The 23478-nt window shown below is 39.8% G+C and overlaps 3 protein-coding genes across 6 annotated transcripts in view; 2 read left to right on the forward strand and 1 right to left on the reverse strand.

The window, feature by feature from the left end:
• The window catches only part of LOC149319842 (immunoglobulin-like domain-containing receptor 1), a 29137-nt gene extending 26507 nt beyond the window's left edge, over positions 1-2630 (forward strand). For 2 of the 4 annotated variants that reach the window (XM_089512461.1, XM_089512462.1), the window contains exon 8: positions 726-1399. In XM_089512461.1, the coding sequence (XP_089368587.1) occupies positions 726-839 (114 nt within the window). In that variant the 3' untranslated portion in view covers positions 840-1399. Of the gene's footprint in view, positions 1-725; positions 1401-2380 lie in introns of those variants that run through there. The other 2 variants (XM_089512459.1, XM_089512458.1) reach the window with 2 other exon arrangements.
• Positions 2631-2989: 359 nt separating this feature from the next.
• LOC149319844 (apovitellenin-1-like) lies at positions 2990-6032 on the forward strand. The gene is made up of 4 exons (XM_089512464.1): positions 2990-3032; positions 3235-3348; positions 4013-4175; positions 5566-6032. The coding sequence occupies exons 2-4, from the start codon at positions 3288-3290 to the stop codon at positions 5672-5674; spliced, it is 333 nt and encodes a 110-aa protein (XP_089368590.1). The 5' UTR covers positions 2990-3032; positions 3235-3287; the 3' UTR covers positions 5675-6032.
• A 15849-nt stretch (positions 6033-21881) lies between these two features.
• Positions 21882-22970, reverse strand: GPR15 (G protein-coupled receptor 15). The gene has a single exon (XM_089508178.1). The coding sequence runs from the start codon at positions 22968-22970 to the stop codon at positions 21882-21884; it is 1089 nt and encodes a 362-aa protein (XP_089364304.1).
• Between the last annotated feature and the right edge of the window lie 508 nt (positions 22971-23478).

The raw sequence follows: 23478 nt of genomic DNA on the forward strand, positions 1-23478 counted from the left end.
ATATGTCAAAGATGACTTGAAGGCACACAGCAACAAGACCTGGCTCATAGATGCAAATATAATGCATAATCATGAGCACAATGTGTGAATGAATATAGTCTGTTGAGGAGATATGGAAACTCCATTCAACCACAAAGCATACTGTCTAACTTTAGTCACTATCTCATAGCCTACCTCCCTAGCAACATTGTTGTCATGATACAAAATAGGTTTTTTGCCTTGAGCTCTAAGTGGTGGGAAGGTAGGATAATAAAAATATATGTGGTACAAGTTGAATAGCCATTATCCAGAAATCTGAAATTTGAACTACTCCAAAATCCAAAACTGTTTGCATGGGTGGCTGAGATAGTGACACCTTTGCTTTCAGATGGTCCAATGTACACAAACTTTATTTCAGGCACAACATTATTTAAAATATTGTGTATAAAATTAGATTCAGTCCAGGTGTATAAGGTCTATATAAAACATAAATGAACAGACTTGGGCCTTATCTCCAAGATATCTCATTATGTATCTGAAACACTTCTGGTCCCAAGTATTTCAGATAAGAGATACACAATGTGTATTATCATTCATATGTACAGAATATCCATGTATTTTGTAACTATCAATGGACATTTATCCCGCAGCCCCAAAGTGGATAAAAATTAAAGTTTTTTTAAAAAAAATATTGGATTTTGTTAGAATCCTAGAAAAATCCTTGTTTTATCTCTCTCTCTTCTCAGATGATGCATCAAAATAGAGTATACCCATTTCCAGTATTTGCAAAAGTACTGTATATTGCAGTCCCATGGAGACTGAAAGCTGTATTTTGCAAGAATCACTTGGCATTTTTATGACACAGTATAAACAAAAATATCTTGGCATAACAAGTTCACCACTGATGCGCCAGGGATAGTAAAAAGTAGCTGACAGAATCTTTACTCTGATTGCCTTTTAACCTCTACTATGTGCCTTCTACCTTTCTCTTCACCCAAGATGTAATCACGTTTTCTATTTAAATATAACTAGTTCTGTAGAACTAGATTTCTAGAGACTGTCAAATGTATATAAATAAAAGTCCAGAAAACACAATCTTTTATTCGTCTGTTTTTGTCCTTGGACTTATTTTTCCACTTTGCAAGAGTGAAACTTGATCTTTCTATTCTTTGAACCTTAATAGCAATACTGAATACATCCGAGATGCAAACAGGGAGTGGAATGGCTATTGGGCCACACAGCTGCCATGAAGGCCACCGGTACTCTCTCTTGCCCTGGACCCTGAATGTTTATTTAAATTTCCCAAAGTGTCCCAGAGTGACTTTTCCCTCACACACTCAGGAGTTCTGGGGAAATTTAACTGGTGCCTCTTCATCACTGTAAGAGCTGATGTTGCCTGACAACTTCTGCTACCACTAGGGCTCCTTTAACACTACAGTTGGCCCTCCACACTGGTGGCTTCGACTTTTGCGGATTTGTTTATTTGTGGTCTTGATTAATAAGCTCTCTGAGAATCTCTAGATCCTCTAGCGCAGCTCTGCCAGAAGTTGACCATAGAGCTGTGCTGGAGAACCTAGAAATTCCTAGAGAAAACACTTCTCTAGGCATTTGTAGGTCCTCCAGCGTGATTCTATGATCAACCTCTGGCAGATATTGACCATAGAGTTTTGCTGGAAGAACTAGAGATTCCTACAGAGGTGTTTTTAGGCAAAAAGAATAGTGGCTTTTTATTTACTGTTTTTCCACGTTCACAGGGGTCCTTCATTCCTAACCCCAGCAAATGTGGAGGGACCACTATACACAGGTTTAGTGCTATAATTCCACTTTAACTGTCATGGCAACTTCTTATGGAATCCTGGAATTTTATAGTTTCTAGAGAGCACTAGAGTAATCTGGAGGAAAATTCTAAATACTCTGTAAAATGCAACTCATAGGAATCCACAGGATGTTGCCCTGGCAGGTGAAGTAAAATATAGCACTATAATTGTATAGTGTGAAAGAGACCTAGGTAGAATCAAGGGCACCTACCTGAAGGGAGTATGGTAGCCAGAGGGCTACAATAAGGCAGTGTGCTTGAGGCATTCGTTGAACTTCTGGTGGCCACTGTCTTCAAACCATCATTATGAGCTTTCAGAAGCATCCTTCAGCTGGAAGCAGAAGATCAAATCAATGTGGTTCTGTCTCTGGAGCCAGCACCCAGTGCTCTTAATGATGATATTCCATAAATCTATTCATTTTCTTCACATCAAATTGTTGACCCCTTTTATTCCTTTTTCATAAAACACATCTTGGAATTTAAAAAGTCAGTATTTTTAAGGTTCCACCTGAAAATGACTGATGCTTCCCCATTCACTGTGGTTAATACAAATGGGCAGAGTTTCTGTATCAGTTCTTCCTTTAGATTTTCAGCAGACAGAAGGAAATGCAAGGAGCTGGCAATGAAACAGTAGCTGCCTGCATGTGCAGGGCATGCCATGAGAGAAACTGAGATCCTGGGTCTTGTTCCATTCACTTTCATCTCTGACCTGATCCTTTCCATGGCACCAAGCTTGCACATCTGAGGCCTCAGGCTCCAAAAATTTCCTGACATCTGTCCTCCGGTGAGTTTTCCTGTGCATTTATTAAATCATAATTTCCAAATCCAGATTATCCAAAGTAATCCAAAGTAAACCGCTTTGATCGTATTGGAAAGGCGGTATATAAACATTATTATTATTGTTGTTATTATTATTATTATTATTATTTAATCTGGTAAAGCTCTAGGCTGCATTCTCACAATCATCATTTTTCTCCAGCTGTCTCCACTTGAAACAACATAATGAAAAACCTCTAGTTTGCTCTTTTAATTGTAATAACAAAGAGGTGGTCAAAGTGAGAAAAGAGATCACATTTGTGCCATGTGGATGTCTATTTGTATTTGTATGCTTCTGCAATGCTCTCTGTTGTGAAAGATCTGATGTGACCTATGAACCCTTGAATATAGCTATATTAAGACTCTGAGACTGACAACATTTCAGAAGCAAAAGTGACAGCAGCTACGATCTGCAAGAGAGGTAGGTGGAAAACAGTCTGGTATCTACTGAAGAAGGGAGAGCTGTAAATATCTTTTATTATAATAATTCTATATCTGAATAGAATAGATCAAACAAATAATCTGGTAAAGGGCATCTTTAAAATGTTTTCTGATATACCAACTGCTCCATTTTCTCAGATGAAACATAGAACTCTTCTCCTTTTAAACTTTTTTTATTGCAGAAGTCCACTGTAATACAGTATCATCACGCTCTACTGAAGCTGTGACCTAAATCATGATTTCATTCAAAGTATTAGCTGTTGTTCTTATTCTTCTCCTTGGATCTACAATGTTTGGTAGGAAAGATCCAAAATTCATTTGTTTTAATCAATGTGGATTTAAATTTGTTTTCCTTGGTGAAAATACATACACTATGGTCTCCCATTAATGTTAAAGTATAGCATTACCAGTACTATGAAATAATTATATTTTAAGAAATGAAATCAGTAAATTAACAGACTGAAAGCCCCTTAAGAAGGTGCCTTTTTGAGACTCTTAAAATCAGATATAATTCCTCTGTGTGAAATGTCTCAGGATTTAATATAATTTAGCAACAAAATCCAGGAGCCATTGTTAAATGAGAAGCTCACCCACCCATTTTTACAGAAAGGCTGCTTCCATCAAGTTTGTCCCACAACTGGCAGCCATTCCAACAGGGTGAAATTGTATCCCTCACTATAGAACCACACATAAAAGCAATCTTTCTACTTCATTTCAGTATTTGCATCCTTTGTTGTTGTTAACTGCCTTCAAATCGATCTCAACCCATAACAACCAGATAGATGAGACATCTCCAAGCCCCCCCCCATCCTCCACTGCTTTACTTAGATCCTGCAAACCTATACCTGTGACCTCCCTAATATCATCCATCTATTTAGCATGCGGCCTTCCTCTATTTGCATCTTACTGGCCTTTATATTATTAATTCATTTTAATCTTATTTTCTTTTTCCCTTTTCAGAAGTTAATGCTAAAGCCATCTCAAAGAGGCATGTCCGGCGTGACTGGCTGATCATACCTGACACACTTGCATTTTATCTGTATGAGTCTGTGAACAAAGTATCTCCTAAAACTGCTGCATACTTGGCTGAGGCTGTCCAAATTCCCTTCATTCTTGAGATAAGGTATGTGTGGCAGCAATGGGTTCGGAATCAGCTTAGGGCATATGGCTGCCTGAGGCAAAGGACAAGATGGCAGACCCTCCCTGAACCTGGCTGGACTGGCTACTGAATCTTACTTCCGTACTGGCATGCAGTAGTGTTCCCTACTCTGCTTGGTGCAGCAAAATAGTTGAAGGCGTCCATTTTGGGTTTTATGGCATGGACAGCTTTAGGAGGAATAGATGCAAGACTGCCAATGCTACCCCCTAGCACCTCTTGGGCAGTCACCTCACTCTGCTTAATGTTAACTTATGTTTTAATATTCTGTTGTTGTTGTGTGTCTTCAAGTCATTTCTGACTTATGGCAACCCTAACGTGAACCTATCATGGCGTTTTCTTGGCAAGTTTCTTCAGAGGAGGTTTGCCATTGTTTTCCCCTGAGGCTGAGAGTGAGCGTGACTTGTCCAGTGCCACATGGCTGAGCCTGGATTTGAACCCTGGACTCCCAGTGTCCAAGTCTAACATTCAAACTGCTACATTCTGGCTCTTGTTTAAATATTAGTTATATTTAATTTTTTTTAATTTTTGTAATCCATGTTTTAGTTTTATCTTTTTAAATTATTGCCTTGAATCCTATATTAGAAGAAAGGTAGGATATGAATCCTTTAAATAAATGAATAAAACAAATAATGTCAAGACCAGTCCTGCTGGGGATTCCACTGTCATGTATGGAGGAGAATGGATCTGGGATGCGTGAAATGCGGGTATGAGAACATTGGAATCATCTACGTAATGACTATCCTACCTTTAAATGGAATGAGAAAGTTGCCTGAGCCAGCAATTACCAGTTACTGTGTGGGTGCATCTGCACTGTAGACATAATGCAGTTTTACACTACATTAAGTGCTGTAGCTCCATCCTGGGAACTACAACACTTAAAAGCCCTCCAAATCCCAGGATTCTGTAAGATGGGGTCATGGCAGTTAAAGTGGTGTCAAACTGTATTATTTCTCCAGTGTAGATGCACCCTAAGAATGGTAATGACGTGCTTAGGATCATAGTTCTGTGTTCCACCCAGCTTGCCTTGTTCTCTCTAAACTAAGCTTTTGCCTTCAGTGGAATACTTATGCCAATATGGGCAACCTCTGTACATTAGACCTCTATACTTGTGAATAGTTAAGCCAAATTGACCTTGAGCTCAGACAGTAGAAAAAGCTTCTACCAGCCCTGCAGCTGTACATTATGAATAAGTTTACTTATACTATGTTTCTCACATTGGGGGTATCTAATTGGATAAAGTGTACTTGAGCTGGATTCGATTTTAAAAAAACTTATAAGAATCTTATCCTTCTGTAAAACCTGCATGCAAAATGTCTACTAACAACTCACTAACATAAATGTTGATTTCCTCCAGGAATGTCTTGATAAAAGAAACATCTAAAATCAGTGTGCAAGTTGAGCAGCTGGTAGAAAAAATATCTGGCTTATGGAAACAAGAAGAAAAAGAGACAGCACAGCAATAGGAACAAACACACTGATATAGCATCCTCTGTGTCTTGCATACTCTCTCAGTCATTGGGAAAGATCAACAGTGTATAGTTCTTGATGGTGCCACAGGAGGGCATAAGTAGGCCAACTCCAGTAAGGACAGTTTATATTATATGAAACTTCCCATAACATCTATTGCCACTTGTTACTTCTGTTTGAATTGTCACAGACTGTTTCTTTGCATTTAGTCACCATTTGATCCCTCAGTGTTTATATTTTTCTTTTGGTGTTTATGCATATACGTACCTGCTAACTAAGAGTAAAGTTTCATGCATCTGAGAAAGTTATGCTGTAACAAATAAATGTGTCATTAAAGGTACCAGAAGATCTTTTGTTGTTTTTGCCACAAAAGAAGAATAGAGATACTCCTTTGGAGGTTGTTCTCATAAAAGTAAAATTTTGTTTTATATGACATCTCTTCCTATAAAAAGGTTTTAACTAAACTTCCTGTTAGTGCAATAATACCTTTAACAGACTAACTGAAAGAGCACAGAAAAAGGGCAATCTTTTGTGATCTCCAGGACTTTTGTGATCTCCAGAACTTGTGACCAAAAACAGGGCAGAGAAGGATGAAAATAGGAAATGGAAAACAAACATGAGGCAAATGGACGTAGCTTTCATTTTCATTTAGTGGATCTACTGTAGTTAGGACTAACAAACTGGCTTCCATGCATTATGTCTACATAACCAAAATATATAAAGTGCAACAAGCTTCAATTTCTTGGGTAGGGACCGCCATGCTATGTATCTCTTCAAGCTGTTGTCAGATGCTTTATATCTAAGGCCAAAATAAATGCTATAAAAATGCAAACCCACCATGTAATATAAATGCTTTGAAGGTGCAAATAATTAAAATAACTATTAGGAGATACTAGGTTCTGTGGATAATTGAAGAGATTCTAGTATCTGTCAAAGCAATACTCTGGTTAAATGCGATGGTTTGTTGCAGAAAAACTGAATACATTGTAAGAACCACCTTGTGTCCCATTTAGGAAAAATGGTATACAAATTAATTAATTAAATAAGACAGAGAACCATGGTTACCGATGTTAGCTGAGTGAATGCAGCAATTAGAGTTCCCGAGTAAGGAACAAAGACACCAGTGGCTTAGAGCAGAGATTCCCAAAGTGGATAGTAAATAATAATAATAATAATAATAATAATAATAATAATAATAATAATAGGATTTATTTATATGTCGCCCAATCACTGGGAATCCGGGCAGCTTACAACAGAGGGGATAATAGACAGTTCCCTGCCCTCCGGCTTACAATCTAAAAAGACAAGACACAAAAGGAGAAGGGAATGAATGGTGGTGGTGGGGGATCAGGTCCAGCATTCTTCTCTCCCTCTGAGGCCTGGACCAAGGCAGATGGACTGGAGGGAGGGTTCTTCTTCTTCAGGCCGGAGGATGGCAGTTATGGAAGGAGGAGTCTCTTCTTCCAGGCTAGCCCTGATGGAGCTGGGCCTGCCTGGTCAACTCCCTCACAGGCCGGAAGATGACAGTTATGGAGGGAGGAGTCCATAGTATCTCCCCTTGCCTTCCACACTTCCTATGGTGCTAAGCCAGGAATCAGAGTAACTGGCAACCCCAATATCAATGGAACTGAATTTGTTTATGGTGTTATTGGAAACTTTAAATGCGGTATCCAAGGAGCTGAATTTGTTTTGCCAACAGGACTCAACATCTTCAGACTAAAACCTAGCATAGATTCACTGCCTATTGATATGAAAGTTACCGTGGACAGGAACCAGAGAAACTGTTTACTGCACATTCCTTATTGCAAAACAAATGTAGAAGGGAGCACTTCCACTCTGCACTCATTGTTTGGCTTGCCATGATGTGGAAGGTAACCTTACTGAGGAGAATGAGAAGCTTACTGACCAAGAACCACCCTAAATAAGTAGAAAAAGTCACTGTATGGCAGTGGTTCAGTGCTGGACTGGGACGACTGCACTACCTCATGGCAAGGAATTGCATATGGTTGGAAAACTGCAAAAGATTTAAGTGTTAATAAATTGATATGTAGATTTTGGCATGTTGCTTTAATGGAAAAGGTAATGTGTTTTTAAATCCATATAAGAAAATAGGATGGATGATAAAAATAAAAATAAAAATAAGCAAGCCACTAGTCTTTGGCAAGATATTGTTTGAAATAGATTCGTATAGTTGTAATGAGGATAAAATTTAGAGAAGAAATAAAATTTGGAAATGGAGAAGTAAACTACAATGAACTGTATGCTAGATGTGGATATAGAGAAGTAACACTGTGACATTTTTGTTTTTTTGTTGTGGGTTCCTTTCCTTTGTTATTCAGTTTTGTTCTGTTTTGGTTGTTCGGTGTTGTTTGGTGATGTTGTTTATTGTTTGTTGGATTAATGTAAAATAAAACAAAAATTAATTTTAAAAAATGAAACTTGCTGGACAACCTGAACTAGTCAGTCTCTTGCACTGGATCTACTTCACAGAGTTGGTGTAAGAATAATGCAGGAAAGAAAGCCATACACATTGCCCACAGAAAGGAAGCAATAGCTGCTACCACCTGATATGCACACTGATGCACTTTGCCCACATATGTCTCTAAGGCTTCTGGCCATAATTTAGTTCATGTTATATATACTGGATGCTAGAGGTATAGAATCATAGAATCAGTTGGAAGACACCACAAGGGCAATCCAGTCCAGCCCCCTGCCATGCAGGAACTCACAGTCAAAGCATCCCCAACAGATGGACATCTAGCCTCTGCTTAAAGACCTCCAAAGGAGGAGACTCCACCACAGTCCACAGAAGTGTGTTCCACTGTCAAACAGCTCTTACTGTCAAGATGTTCCTCCTAATGTTAAGGTGGAATCTCTTTTTCTGCAACTTGCATCCATTGTTCTAAGTCCTATTCTCTGCAACAGCAGAAAACAAGCTTGAACCATCCTCAATGTGACAGCCCTTCAAATACTTAAACAGGGCTCTCATATCACTTCTTAACCATCTGTTTTCCAGGCTAAACATACCCAGCTCCCTAAGTTTTTCCTCATAAGGCATGGTTTCCATCCTCTTCACTATTTTGGTGGCCCTCCTTTGGACATGCTCCAATTTTTCAACATCCATTTTGAACTGTGGTACCCAGAACTGGACACAGTATTCCAAGTGGGGCATGACCAAAGCAGAATAGAGTGGCACTATTACTTCCCTTGATCTAGACACTATACTTCTATTGATGCAGCCTAAAATAGCATTGGCCTTTTTAGCGGCCGCATCACACTGTTGACTCATGTTCAACTTGTGGTTTACTAGGATTCCTAGGGCCCATTCACACTGCATTTTAATCTGGGCTCCAATACGATTTAAATGAGGGTTGTTCATACTTGTGCCGGGGTTTTCCTATCCGACTGGGGGGGAGGCGGTGTAAATCCCCCTTAACCTGGGGCTTTTTGCCATGGATTTTCTTGCCGTTCTTTTCGAAAGAACTGGTTTTTTGCCAATGGGAACTTAAAAATCATTCCCATCCGATTCCTTCCTTCCTCCTCTTCCCCCTCAGCCACCCCCATTCTTGCCTCCCTCCAGCCACCTCAGTTCGCCACCCTCGATCTTGCCTGCATTCGCCCCCTCTGTCCTTCTCCTTTCTCCTCTTACTCTTCCTCCCTCTTCTGTCACCCCGATCTTGCCTGCGTTCGCCCCCTCTGTCCTCCTCCTTCCTCCCTTCCTCTCCCTCCCTCCTCTGTCACCCTGATCATGCCTCCGTTCGCCCCCTCCGCCCTTCTTCTTCCTCCTCTTCCTCTCCCTCAGCCACTTCCACTCTTCCTCCCATTCCTCCTCCCCCCTGCTGCCAGGATCGTGACATTTTACCCTTTTGCCAAATGTGAACAAAATCCTGGGGTAGAATGCCACGATCATAGCCAATCAATGCCACGCATAGAATCGATCCTGGCAATAAATGCCACGGAGAGATTCGATCGTGGCATTCCAGGGAAATAACCTGGTTCCATACCAGGTTATTTCTCCAGTGAATGGGGCCCTAGATCCCTTTCACACATAGTCTCCTTAAGCCAGGTGTCCCCCAAGGGATAGTGTAGCAATGGCATATTGTAATTCAAAATATCTCTTTTCTGGTTCCCTGCCAGCATCACACTACATTCCAACAACACCAACCAATATTCATATGGTTATCTACTCATCTTGGCTTTAGACAACATCCTTCCTCCTACCTTTGTGCTCCCAAAATCCCATCACCATACCAACTAGTTTTGTATTTCTATTGCTGTTCATGTAGCCTATTTACAGGTCTGTTCCTGGGCTCTTCAGTCCATACACCTGAAGAAGTAGACTGCAGTCTATGAAAAGCTTATGCTATCAAGATCTTTCTTTCTCTCAGTCTCCAAAGTGCTATAATACCCCTCTGCATACTCTCCGATTATTGATTTTAAATATGTTTATGTGGAGGGGGTCAGTTTCAATATCTCAAGTTTCTGTTTGAGTAACCATGAAAACTGAAAGACACTGACTTTGAACTTTTAATTTCCTCGCTAGTCTCTCTTCCTCCACCCAGCCTTCAGCACTGATTGCCTTCACATTTCAAAATGCCTTTTTGCAGTCATGGAGATCAGAAATTGTTTTTTACACACACACACACACACACACACACACACACCAATGGACCAACTGCCATATATGTTCATAAGAGGTGTTACTGGAGTGGAAGTTCTTTTAAACATTACTCTTGGGAGGGATGGATGCAGTCATGCACACAGATCTAGATTTTAAGCAATCAGCATCCTCTAAGCTTTGGGAAAATGACATGAAAAGTGATTGTCATGAAACATAAAGTATGTATACAACAAAGGAAAAATGTTTACACCACACTCTTCTCATTTACATCCTAACTTGCCATTTAAAAAGGTCTGTGCATTTATTTCATTTTACTATTCTGCCTTTCCATTATGCAGTGTTTGATGTAGCTAATGGCAGTAAAATACGAATATATAAATCTTTAAAGGAAATTAAAAACATCAATAAAAATTAAGGTTCATTATCTCTCCCCCCTTTTTAAAGTAACAGTGGACAATTGGGGTTGGTTTGCATCATAGTCTATGAGGATAACCTCTTCCTTTGATTCCACTTGTAAACACATTTGATTTTGGGTTTTTTTACAATGGTTGTTTTTCTCCCCAAATCTAGAACCCTCTGTCACTATATTATGAGGTTCATTAATCCAATTCATGCTCTCTGGTACCAATAGTTAAAAGATCTTCTCATAGCCTGGTACTTTTAGATTAGCCATGTGAAGAATCACCACTACTTGAGACAGTCCAGACTGCTGAGACACATTTCTTAAAGCAATGTTATTTCACAGAAGAGAATTTGGCAGCTAAATGTGGGTGTTTTAAATAAATATTTGGTGACCAGCCTTAAGACTTTAAGAAACTGGTGTTGTTTCTAGATTTGCAAGAATCTTTTGCTCCGATCCTCAACACCCCAAATTCACTTCAGCCAATTACAGTTTTATTCCCAAAACCTTTCCTTTATTCTAGCCTCTCTCATCTAACCAGCCCCTTCCTCATTGACTCCACAAGTGAACTCCCTCTCAACCACCAACTGTCACCTCTCACCACAGAAAGAACGTTTGCTCATTTTTAAAGACTCTTCAGCCATTTATCATTTTAAAGCCTGTCATATCAGTTGGAATGAATTTACCTGATCTGGCCTCATCTGGATTTTTTTAAAGTGATCTTTTCTATGTCTTCAAAATCTTTCACCAAGCAACCATTCTCACAGAATTACAGCAGTGGTACTCATTTTTACCCTTGGGAACCCCCCCCCCCCAATTACATCTACATGTCGATGTAGCACCACCACCACCACTTGACGTAGTATAGGAATAAAATATTTTGTTTATTTACTGTGGGTATTTTCATTTTGTTAGGAAGGATCGAATTAGGGGAATTTAATTAGCTCAAATTTACGAGAGGCGTGTCCTAACAATGCATGCAGCGGATTGTGTCCCTATGTGTATACCAGAGGTCATCTAGTCCAACCCCAAGAAACAGAGACTCCAATGCCAATGAGTTGCAATAAAAATATAAACATTTATTAAAGCCACACAAAATAAGGGATCATACACACACACACACACATTCAATACTAAAGCAAGGGAGGGGGATGTCAGGATTTGAAGGGTTAAAACACAGCACACAGGGAAATGCTTGATGTGTGTGTGTGTGTGTTTGGCCATGAGCAGTCAGCACAGTGGCAAGGCTGATCATCCACAGCTGATGCTCATTGGGCCAAGGACACTTCAATGTCCAAGTGCACGTAGCCATGGATGATGAAACATGTGTCTGGATTGCACAGGAGACACATGACATGGCTACACACCTGAACTCACTGGGTTTGAGAGACCACATGGTCTGGAGACTATATAAGCCCAGGGGTTGCAAGGGTGTGGTGTGGGTTTGAAGTAGGAGTTGGATTGGTATGTTGTGGAGTTTGAGAGATCTAGTATTGGATTATAGCACTGTGAATAAAGAGCACTTTGGGGACTTTTGTTTCTCTGGTGGTTTATCAGAAGCTACAGCATCGGTTTGCTGTGTGTCCCTGGAGGTTCCTGCATTGCTGCAGTTCCTGGAAGACATCCAGTTGCTGTCATCCCAATTGGACTCTGGGAGCCACGCTTCGGCTTCTGGAAATTTTCCAGCTCTGCTCCAAGGGTCTGGTTTTACCCCAGGACTCGTTTGAGTTGCTGACAAGGGTTGTTGGACCCCAGCAGTTGCGCTGACAGGGGAGAGGTTGGGAGTAAAGGAGAAAGGATAGAGGCACCGTTGGAATAATTACCTTAGGAGTCTTCTCCAAGTGACAGATGTGAGGGATGGTGGATGGTGAAACATGGCCGCGGGGAACGGGGAAAGCAAGTGGCGACTGCGGTGGCTTGAGCTGAGTTCCGGCATGCAAAGCTAACAAGAGGCCCGGTGATAGTGAGCTTGGCTTCGCTCAAGTGATTTCAGTGGAGCCCAAGGCTTGGGGGAACTCAAGCCTGGAGCAGCAGCTCAACAAGCAAGGTCTGAGGTTTGGAACTTCAGCTCGACCAGCCCAGCTTGGAATCAGGCTTGGAACTTCTGCTCTACAAGCCCAATGAAGGCAGAAATCTAGGTCCTATTTATACTGCAAAACATATCCTCAGGCTATGGCTACCTGGTGATCAAAGGTCTTGATGGCTATCTTTTGTCTAAGCTGAAACTTACACAATGGATATACAAAGAAGAGGTCTGACACTTTTCAGGGGAGGACAAATATCTAGATGGCAGAGCTGTTAATACAATCACTCGCTCATTAAGAGAGAGGCTACTTCTATTGTCCTCTTCTCTTTGGGCTGCCTGCGAAACTTGTAGGGCAACTCCCAGAACTGTTTGCTTAAGGTTTAAATCTACCTTTTCCTATAGCCATGTCCAGCAAGGCTGGCTGGCTACGTGGTCAGCTCGCTTTTCGGGTAATGGCGGCTTGCGATGTGGTCAGTCAGGGGTCATGATTTTTGATCGCTTGGCACCCAAAATTTATATAAAACCAAACTCGGTAACAATTTGCACATTCATGTGTATTTATATTTTAACATTTTACAAGGAAGTAACATCATTCAAATTAGAACAGTTTTATTTAGGTAAATTCTTAAATTCTTTTATTTTGTAATGTCCTACCTTTTTCTTGTATATCCTACATTTTACAGTACACTGTTGTCCTTTGCAGTTATGCCATCTGGTTACCCTGCTGACAAGACATGGCGATGGGGCAGGGGGAGATGGGATAGAGCTCCACACACAAGGAATCAAAGGTGAGCACTGACTATCAATTATAGTTGCCATCAATGGGGCAGCTACCTCCTCTGAGGCCACCTTCCCATTCGTTCCTCCATGTTCTCACCATCTCTTTTCTGGCTTGGTGTCAGGAAACACCTGGCTGACGTGGGGATGATGGTACGGACTGGCAGAGAGAGAGAGGGAACAATAGAGGGAGGGAGGAGGGGATGCTAAAGGATTGCAGGGAGGGCAGCTCTCTTGCTCATTGTGGCACTCATGGTGGCTTTCCACCGTTGCTGGTAGGCAATGACAGCATCTTCTGAAGAAATTTTTGTGGGCTGCAGCCTCAAGGTTGACTCAGCCTTCCATCCTTTCCTGAGTCGCTAAAATGAGTTGTTGGAGGCAATTGGTCTATAAATTGTAATCCACTTAGAGCAGTGGTTGCTTAGAGCCTGTGAGTCGGGACCCCTTTGGGGGTCGAATGACCCTTTTATGGGGGTCGCCTAAGACCATTGGAAAACACCTATTTAATTAAAGTTATGAAGTAGCAATGAAAATAATTTCATGGGTTTGGGTCACCACAACATGAGAAACTGTAATAAAGGGTCGTGGCATTAGGAAGGTTGGGAACCACTGGCTTAGAGAGTGCTGAGTTGACTGACACCGTAAATGCTATTGGTATTGATTGCTTCACTACCTCTTAGGAGGCAAGGAACTGATGCTTTCACTGCTTCCTTGGGTATCAGCTAATAGTGGTTGCTGGCCTTGCTGGTAAGCTTCAGAGTGAGAGACAAAAGGAAGTAGATACACAGTACTGTATACTCATTTGCTAAGGTGACTAATATGAGAAATGTTGTGAATTCTTCAAGGGACTTATTTTGGCTTCTAACTTCAGCCATTTCTGAAGACGTTTTACATATGCCTCTCTCACTTCAGTTTAGGAGGGAAGCACACCTCCTCCTGCCCTGATCTTTTAGAAGGGAAGTTTAGGTATCAAAATGCCATGTACCATAATCTTCTGAATCCCAGCAATTTGAATGTTCCTGACCTCAGACTTTTACTGAAATCCAGAAAGGATTCTTTTATAGAATGTTAGACAAATGCACCATGAACAGGGTTTCTCTTCTCCACATCATATGGAATTAAGTATATTAATATTTAGAGCTTAGGAAAGTAACATTTTGGACTATGGCATCCATTACCCCCAGTAGCATAACTGATGTTTGTGGGGGAGTTTTCCCCATCTTCCAAAAGACTGCATAATATGCTGCAAAAGAGAGAGATTTGGAGAATGAGAATTGGATAGAGAAACAAATTGCCCTGAACAATTTCTTTCAAAGGCTTATGAATTTATATTGTTATTTTAGACTAGTTTATGCCTTGATTAAACTGCAAGTTAAGCCCCTTGATGATACACCAGAATATGGCTGCACTTGCACCCACTGTCAGGAAGAGGAAAGAAGAAGAACACTATAACATGCCGGCATATGTAAATGTGGCCATAAATAGAATTTGGTTTGGTATGCTTCAGTTAGTGGTAGCAAAAATCCACTTCACTCAGAATTGGGTGTGTGTGTGTGAGGAATTAGTTACTTCCCCTCTAGCAGCAACATCATGTGTATTCATCTGTCTCTTCATCTTGTTTGCACTAGTAATGAATTAAACTATCTAAATAAATTCATATAATCCAGGGTTATTTATTAAAGGCAATTTCTGTTGCTTTTGTTCAATCTTACCCATGTGGACTTGGAATCAAACTATCTATTTTTGTACCCACTCATAAACGTTACTATCCTTCTTTCCAATGCTTTCACAGCTATTTAGTTAAAGCAATGTGCAGCTGAATGGGAACATACATGGCACTTCTCTTCATAGCTCAGTCTGTCTCTTTATAGCATGCTTTCACAAACCCGTTAATATTCACACATGAAGCAGAAGAGAAACTCTGAAATACTTCTCAGCATTTTGTGACAAATGTAGAGCTCTATCACAATAATTCTAGTTAGAAGGATAATTCTAGCCATTTTTTCAATTTATGAAAGCCTCTTATCCTTTTTTGCAGGTGTGACACCCATTTTTGCTTATAGTGTACACATTTATTTCTTGTCCCACTGTTGCTTCTGCTCAAGAAGGTTTTACAGATTTGTGAGACACCATAAATCCTGTTTGAAAAGAGGCAGAGATTTTGAACAGGGGGCAGAAAGGAAGAATAAATGCAAGAAATGTTGATTTCTTTCTAAGAATAAACAGTGACAGGGCTTGTATGCTATTTTGGAAAGATGCTAGTATTTTGAAAGCAAGTTTTGAAAACCGTTGCTTAAATCACACATACATTTTTTAAATGTTTAATTTTAAAAATATATAAATTATAAATAAAGATTGGCTGGTTCCACTGGCTTTTTCCCATTGGAAAAGAAAGATCTTCTCCTTCTCTGTTGTCCTTTTTCCAGTTGGTAAAGACATTTTTTTCCATTTGAGCAACTGAAAAGGGCTACTTTTTTAGAAAGAGCTTTTGCCATTTAGGTATTTCATTTTCTTTATTAATTTTTTGTTGTTGTAAATTATGCTTTTTACCTAAATGTGTTTTATTATTTGAAAATGTTTGTTTAATGTTGGTTGCATTTGGTTTCATCTTGCTCTGAGCTGACTTATGTCTCTTTCGAACAGAAAAGTGGAAGATAAATCCAGAACATACATACAATGACCTCTACTGCACCTTCCTAGACTGCTGGCAAACATTGCGTGACTTTGAATAACGAAAGTTTAGAAAAAGTCCATGGGAATAGACCTTGTGTGCAATGAGTGTTTCTCGACTGGGTAGAGAGATTAGTCATCTTTTATTTAGATAGTCAAAGATGGCTCAGTGCTTGGTGAAAATCAACTCAGATCAAGCAAACCACGCTTGTTATGCATGTGCTGCTATCTCAAAAGGGTGACAAATGGCAGTCTGGGGAAATCCAGAGTGTTTCACTGACTTTATAACCCCTACACCTGAATTCCTTCCATATCAAATTTCTAAAGCATTCAGAGTGCTTTGAGCAGTAACTTCATTCAGAGCATTAACATATGAAAAATGTCCACATCTTGTACAGAATAAGGATAGCTGAGTAGAAGAGGACCAGCTACACATTTGTCTATCAGGTAGGACTGGAAAAAGAAGATATTCAAAACAAAGACAGCTAAATGAGGACTGGGACAGGGGTGGAAAGAAACATTAGAACATTAGAAACATGAAAATAATAGACAGAAAGCTACCTGTCTCAGGCCCTCATCCAAAGGCACACAACAGACTTACTTGTGTAGTTTTCCCCTTGCTTTTCTCCTCATGGCTCCTCAGCAAATTCCTCAAAAATTGTTTGGGAAGGCCCTCCAATCCCCTGGAGCAGGTTTTTTTGGGTGTGTGTGTGTGTGTGTGTGTGTGTGGGTGTGTGTGTGTGTGACAACTGAGAGGATTGTTATTGCGTGCCTTCAAGTTATTTATGACTTACATCAACCTTAAGAAAATTGTTTCCTTGGCAGCACTTGTTCAGAGGTAGTTTACCTTGCCTTCATCTGAGCCTCAGAAGATGTGATTTGGCCAAGGGCACCCAGAGAATTTCCATGTTTGAGTATGTGAGTGGTGTATGTATGTGCCATTTTGAGCTACATAAAGAATGAGAACTGGACACTTGAGTTGCCTCTTGTAAATGCAATGTGCTAGGTACTCATGTTGCACATAGTGGCTTACCAGCATTATGCAATCATGTGGGGCTACTCTTTTCCTTGTGTGGGGTGTGGGTTTTTCCACCCCACACTTATTGAATCTACACCACGCAATAGCTGGGAATAACAAGAAAAGAAATACAGCTCTCTTGAGAATGACCACACTGATTTCTGTTGTTCTAAATTTATTTATCTGAGAAATAAAGTGTTTCTCCTAAATAGAATTTTTTAGGAATCTGATTCACCTGGATAAAACTGATTTTCTAGATTTCGATTGAGCTTTCAGCTTTGTTATGGTACTGGTAGTGCCTTGGTTGTCCTGTGAAATGACTTTGGCAAGACAATATAAGAGAGTTTGGCCATGTTTTCATTTGTTTGTTTGTTAGATTTCTATTTCACCTATCTTGAGCAAAAGGAAGACCCAAGGTGGCTGACTATAACATCAGATAAGACAAAGATGGTTAAATATAAATAGGGGACGAAGGAAGAAGGGGGCGGGGGAGAAAAAGAAATGTAGCAGCACCTTGAAGACTAATTGTGTTTTGTTTTTTTAACATTAGCATGAGCTTTCATGAGTATAAACCCACTTTTTCAGATGCGGTACAGAGTAATAATAAATGGTCAGGTATAAAGCATATTTACACAGTTGTTGGAGTGGGACTGTATATAATAGGATCCCAAAAGATGCAAATCATTACCTTTGGCCTACATTTTCAAAGGGCTGCATAAGTTATGGAGGTCTTTCAGATCTTTACAGTGGTCAGTTAGTGCTGATGTGTAAAACCAATAAACCTGCTTATTAAAAGCCAGTTTCACAGTTTTCAAAATTCTTCTCTGTGAGAAGATTCCTTTTCTTATACAGTATGTGCAGTAGCAATGATTCTTGAATTAATATATGTGGTGTGCCATCAGGGACATAGCCAAGGGGGGGTTCTTGAGGTCCGGACCCCTCCTTCCATTAGAAAAATGAATGGTGTGTGCTGCTGTGCCGCCACACTCAAGCCCCATTATAATGGTGGCACTTAGTCTGGACCCCCCCCCCCTTCCTAAAATCCTAGCTACATCCCTGGTGCCATGAAGCCATTGTCTTTGTCCATACCTCTGCTAATGGATTGGAATTTGTGAATACAACTCAATTTAGAGTTTCTCTTTTTAGTCTTCCTTTGTAATGACCTTGTTCAAGGACAGCAACCTTTAAATCACTTGTGTGTCTAGGAAGGCTGAAATGGTCTGGAACTTATTTTTGGCTATTGCCATTTCTAATGTCAGATTTGTATCCATTAAAGCTCTTGGGCAGATACTGTCTTGTTTATTCAATGTAAAGCGTACAGGGACATTGCTGACATAGGATGGCATTTATCACATTGGAGGAAGAGTAAGTAAATGTACCTCTGATGTGGTGGCTAACTTTACTGGCCCCTGTAATATTGCTCCCAGAGTAGATATAGGGACAGAGTTGGCAACTGGATTTGTGGCAAGATCTTGTCCATGGAATTACCATCCATGTTATGTATCCTGTTGTGAGTAGTTATTTAAGATTTGGAGGCCAATAAAGACCTGTCTCCCAGAGTTTGTGAGAGGACTGTGTTATTCTCCAGAACTGGTTATTCTCCAGGACTGTGTTATTCTACAGAACGGATGATGTTTTTGAGTGACCTCAGCTGGGGATTGTAGGTGACCTCTAAGGGTGTTCTGTCATTTTGTGTTTTTCATCTGTCTTGTAGTAAATGGTCCCTGGGTATTAATCTTACCTTGCCAATTTCTTTTTTCACCTCCTTAGGTGGCTATTGTAGTTTGAAGAAATGTCTATTGTAAATCAAGAATTTTGACTCTCTGTCTTGTGGGTCTGAGCAGATATGGTTGTATTGGAAGGCTTGGCTGTAAACAATATATTTGGTAGGGTGTTCTGGGTGGAAACTGGAGGCATGCAAGCATATGTAATGATCAGTGGACTTTTGATAGAGCATGGTGCTTAGAGGTCCATTGAGCAATTGCAATGTTGTTAAGAAAGTTAATTTGTTGTGTGGATTGTTCCAGACTCAGATTGATGGTGAGGTGAAAGTTGTTGAAATCCTGGTGGAACTTCTCAAGTGATTGCTTTCCATATGGCCAAATTACAAAGATTTTATCAAGAGGCTGTAGGCAAAGGAGAGGTTTTTGGGTGTACATGTTGAGGAAGTGTTGTTCCAAGTCATCCATGAAGATATTTGCATACTGTGGTGCATTCTTTTGCCCATGAGAGTGCCACTGACTTGGGGGTACATACTATTCTCAAAAGTGAAGTAGTTACAAGTAAGTACAAAGTGACAGAGCTTGATGGCTAGGTCTGCTGTAGCTTCATTTAGGATGGTATTCTTGATGGCTTGTAATCCATCCTGGTATGGCATATGGGTGTATAACAGTGGTCCCCAAACCTTATCAGGCTGCTGCCCCCTTTCCTTTTTGGTAGCAACCCTAGTGTCCCCCGTGGCTTTAATTTCTTGATATTCAGTCTAGTGTGCGACTTCAAATTGAAAAACAACAACAATCTAGCACTATAAAGTTAAACAAGCATATTTATTTCCACAAAATAAAACGTAACTTTGTGAAACAATTTATTTAATGGTTTTTTTTATAAATTTGAAAAAATAAATATATGTCTCATCTGCAAAACATGGTTTTCTTAGTTTTAATGAGATAAATGTGCTTGATGCAGGGACATTAGTTTTTCAACATCAGGCTGGAAGTCACTAACAAGAAGTCTTAGGTCCCCGTGTTCAGTAATTTTCATTCTGTTTCTCTGCTTGGACTGAAGCCTTGTTCCAGTAAATATGATGTTGGGAAGGCAGTTCGGTACATATTGACTTTGTTCCACATTTCAGGGGAGATCTGTGAGATATTTAGCCTTCTCTGTCGGATAACTCTGGTGCCACAACAAACTACAAATCCCAGGGTTCCATAGCATTGAGTCATGGCAGTTAAAGCAGTATCAGACTGCATTATTTCTGCAGTGCAGATGCACCCATAGAAGCAGTTGTAAAGTGTGGGGATCCAGTATGCAAAATGTTCAAGCCACACCATTGGCTAGACTATAAATTATTATAAATAATGCCATGTGAAATATCACTGTTTCCATCTAGTTTAATATTGGCTGTGAATATAATATTTTTTTTCATATTTTCAGAAATCTGGTCCTTGCAAACACATTGTGTCAGTTCTACTTTGCTTCACGAGAATAAATAAAAGCAAATTCAAGGCCTGGCCAAATTCACTAAATCTTTAGTTCAGACACATAATAGCTTATTTTTTAGTGCAAAGGCAAATGTTAGATTTTTTGAAACAACCACTTGGTCTTTCACATTTCCAAAAAAAATTTCTGAATTTATTCTGAAAACTCAAAAGAGCCACTAACAGGTGAAATCTTTTCTAAGGGACAGGTTGTTTAAACTTGTGTATATCTTGTTCTAATTGATAATTATATATCCAGCAGATGATTCTGGGATGGAGGGAGTTGGCAGAAACCCAACATATAAAATCAAAGGTAACTTGTACACTGATTTAAATCTAGAAACTACATTATGTTTGTCATCATTTTGATGAATATGTGAGACCAAAAGATATAACTAGTGATGACTAATCTCCCAACAACTCATCTAAAGACAGTAGCTTGTCTGTTACCCGTGGAACTCAACTGATTTCTTTGTTTTTAAAAATGATGATGTAAGATTTTAATTTTTTCAGAGACATTTCATTTGAATTTCTTCACATTTTATACCATCTTTACAGAAACAAAAATGACATCTGCAGAAAGGGATGGCCAAATAAATTTTATTTTATACAAATTTATATTTCTGAAAAAGGGAAGACAAATACTCCATCTCTGGAGAAATTACAACAACAGCATTATCATAGTAAAAATAATACTCACACTGAATAGCAAGAGACAAGGCATTCTAAATAAAAATGGGAAAACTGATAAGTAGCCATCGAAAGAATAATGAATTCTTCAGCGTTACAATAAGAAAAGGAAAAGAGGAGAAATTGAATAAAAGCATCATGTCTTCTAAATAAACCTTTCTATATTAGCTAGACTTCCTAAGCAGTTATTCTAAGGGTTTATCTGCAATGTAGAAATAATGCACTTCAACAACACTTTAGCTGCTGTGGCTCCACCCTATGAATCCTGGGATTTGTAGTTTTATGATGCACCAGCACTCTTTGGCAGTGAAGGCTAAAGACCTTGTAAAACCACAAATCCCAGGGTTACGTGGGAGGGAGCTAGAGCACTTAAAGTGACATCAAACTGCATTATTTCTACTATGTAGATGCACTCTAAATGTTCCTTTTAATATCAAAACAACTGTGTCTGAACTGGCATAGTTCTGTAACTCACAATAATTGCTAAGGAATAACAACATTTTAACCAAAGGTCCTCTATTATTTTGTCTCTTACCAGTTAGTAACACTACATTATTGTTGCTATGATTATAGAGTATATTCCCATTAAACCTTGCAATTTGCTACATAACTAAAAGTAAGTAATGTGCCATTCCCATTCCCATTCCCAAAATAATATCATATTACAATTAACTCATTAGTAATTTCTTTTTCAACCTTACTTTTCATTTTCTTACATTTTCATCCCCCTCCCAGCCCCTGCCCCATTTTTAATCCCTCGTTTTGATTTATGAGCAATGGAACCTTCAAAGCGATGCCAGTTTTTCAGAATGAAACTGACCTCCTTCTCTTCCTGGAAGCATCTTCACCATGGGCAAATGCAGTCAAGGTGTAGCTCAGGTGACTATCTGAAGTATCTGAACTGGTTCTAAGACTGCTGGTCTTTATACATGGAAATATACACCGCAACATGGCCCTACGGATGTGGTCATCAAAGTAATAGTAGATGAAAGGGTTTGTGCAGCTATTGGCAAATGCTAATGGACCACCAAGTTCCATGCCCAGATAGGCAATTTTGTAGGGAAGGCAGAAAGGAGGTTTCACATCCTGGATGCCAGACATTAGAGCTACAAACTTAAAAACATTGAAAGGTGCCCATGAGAAAACAAAAGCAATCACTACGATGAAGACAATTCTGATGGATTTCCTCAGCTTTTTGTCATGTTTCCCAGATTTCTGATAATGCACACAGAGTTTTTTGGTGATAGAGCAATAAAATGTTAAGATGCAGAACAGAGGAACAAAGAAGGCAAAAACCACCAGCAGCAGTGACTCAATCCGTTGACTGGATGCAGTGTCCTTGTCCACGCAATATAGGTTGTCATCGAATCTCCGCAGCTCTCTGGACAAAAGTGTTGGCAAACCCAGCAGGCAGGACAGAATCCAGACACCGACGCAAAGGATGATGGAGTAGAGCCTTGTTCTGATCTTCCGTGCTGCTGATGGGTGCATGATGGCCAGGTACCGGTCACAGCTCATGCAAGTTAGTAGGAAGATACTACAGTACATGTTGACCGAGATGATGTAGGAGCTTCCTTTGCAGACAAAAGAGCCTGACCTCCAGAGTCCAGAATACATTTCCTTGTCCACCCAAAAGGGCAACGTGATAAGAAAAATAAAATCAGAAATTGCCAGGTTGACAATGAAGATATCAATTAGCCTCCAAATACGTTGTTTGAAGATTAAGGCTCCTATCAGAAGGGCATTGCCAACAATCCCCACAAGGAATACAGTAGCATATAGAACAGGCAGAACAATGCTCTTGTAAGGCAGCTCTTTGGTAGGGCAGCTCTCTTCAGGACCTTCTGTACTGAAAGAATAGAAATAGTCATAGCTTGATGTTGATCCCTCCATTGTAGAAATGCTGCATTAGCCAGTCTGTGAAACACCTTTTTGCACTGTCACATATCGCTGATGCCACAAGCCATAGATCTGATCTTGTTTTTTCATGGTTCAACTTCTTCCAGATGGTAAGGGGGAAAAATATTTTTAAAGCAAGCTGTAACCACACACCAATCTCTGACAAGCAATTTAAATGTCTACCACAGAATGGGAGGACGTGGTTTGATCTGACCAATCAACATGTTTTCTAAAAGCTTGTTCTGGCTGATTGTTATCTTCATGTTGCATTTGACCATAAAGTATTGGTGGGGTGGTTTTCTTGAACCTTGGCAAGTGGAGGAGTGGAGTTTGTTTGAAAAAGTAAGGCTTTGAAATTAGAGATAGTAGTAGAAGCAAAGAAGCAGAGAATTTGGTTCAGGGGCAATTTAAATTACCATTAACATCCTCAATCTGCGTTTTACTCCCCCTAGATTTACTAATTGACAACCTGCTGTTATTGCACTTAGAACAAATATTCAGT

This window comes from Sceloporus occidentalis, unplaced genomic scaffold (assembly GCF_023333645.1).
Source record: "Sceloporus occidentalis isolate IW3139 unplaced genomic scaffold, rSceOcc1.0.p SCAF_2, whole genome shotgun sequence".
NCBI lineage: Eukaryota > Metazoa > Chordata > Lepidosauria > Squamata > Phrynosomatidae > Sceloporus > Sceloporus occidentalis.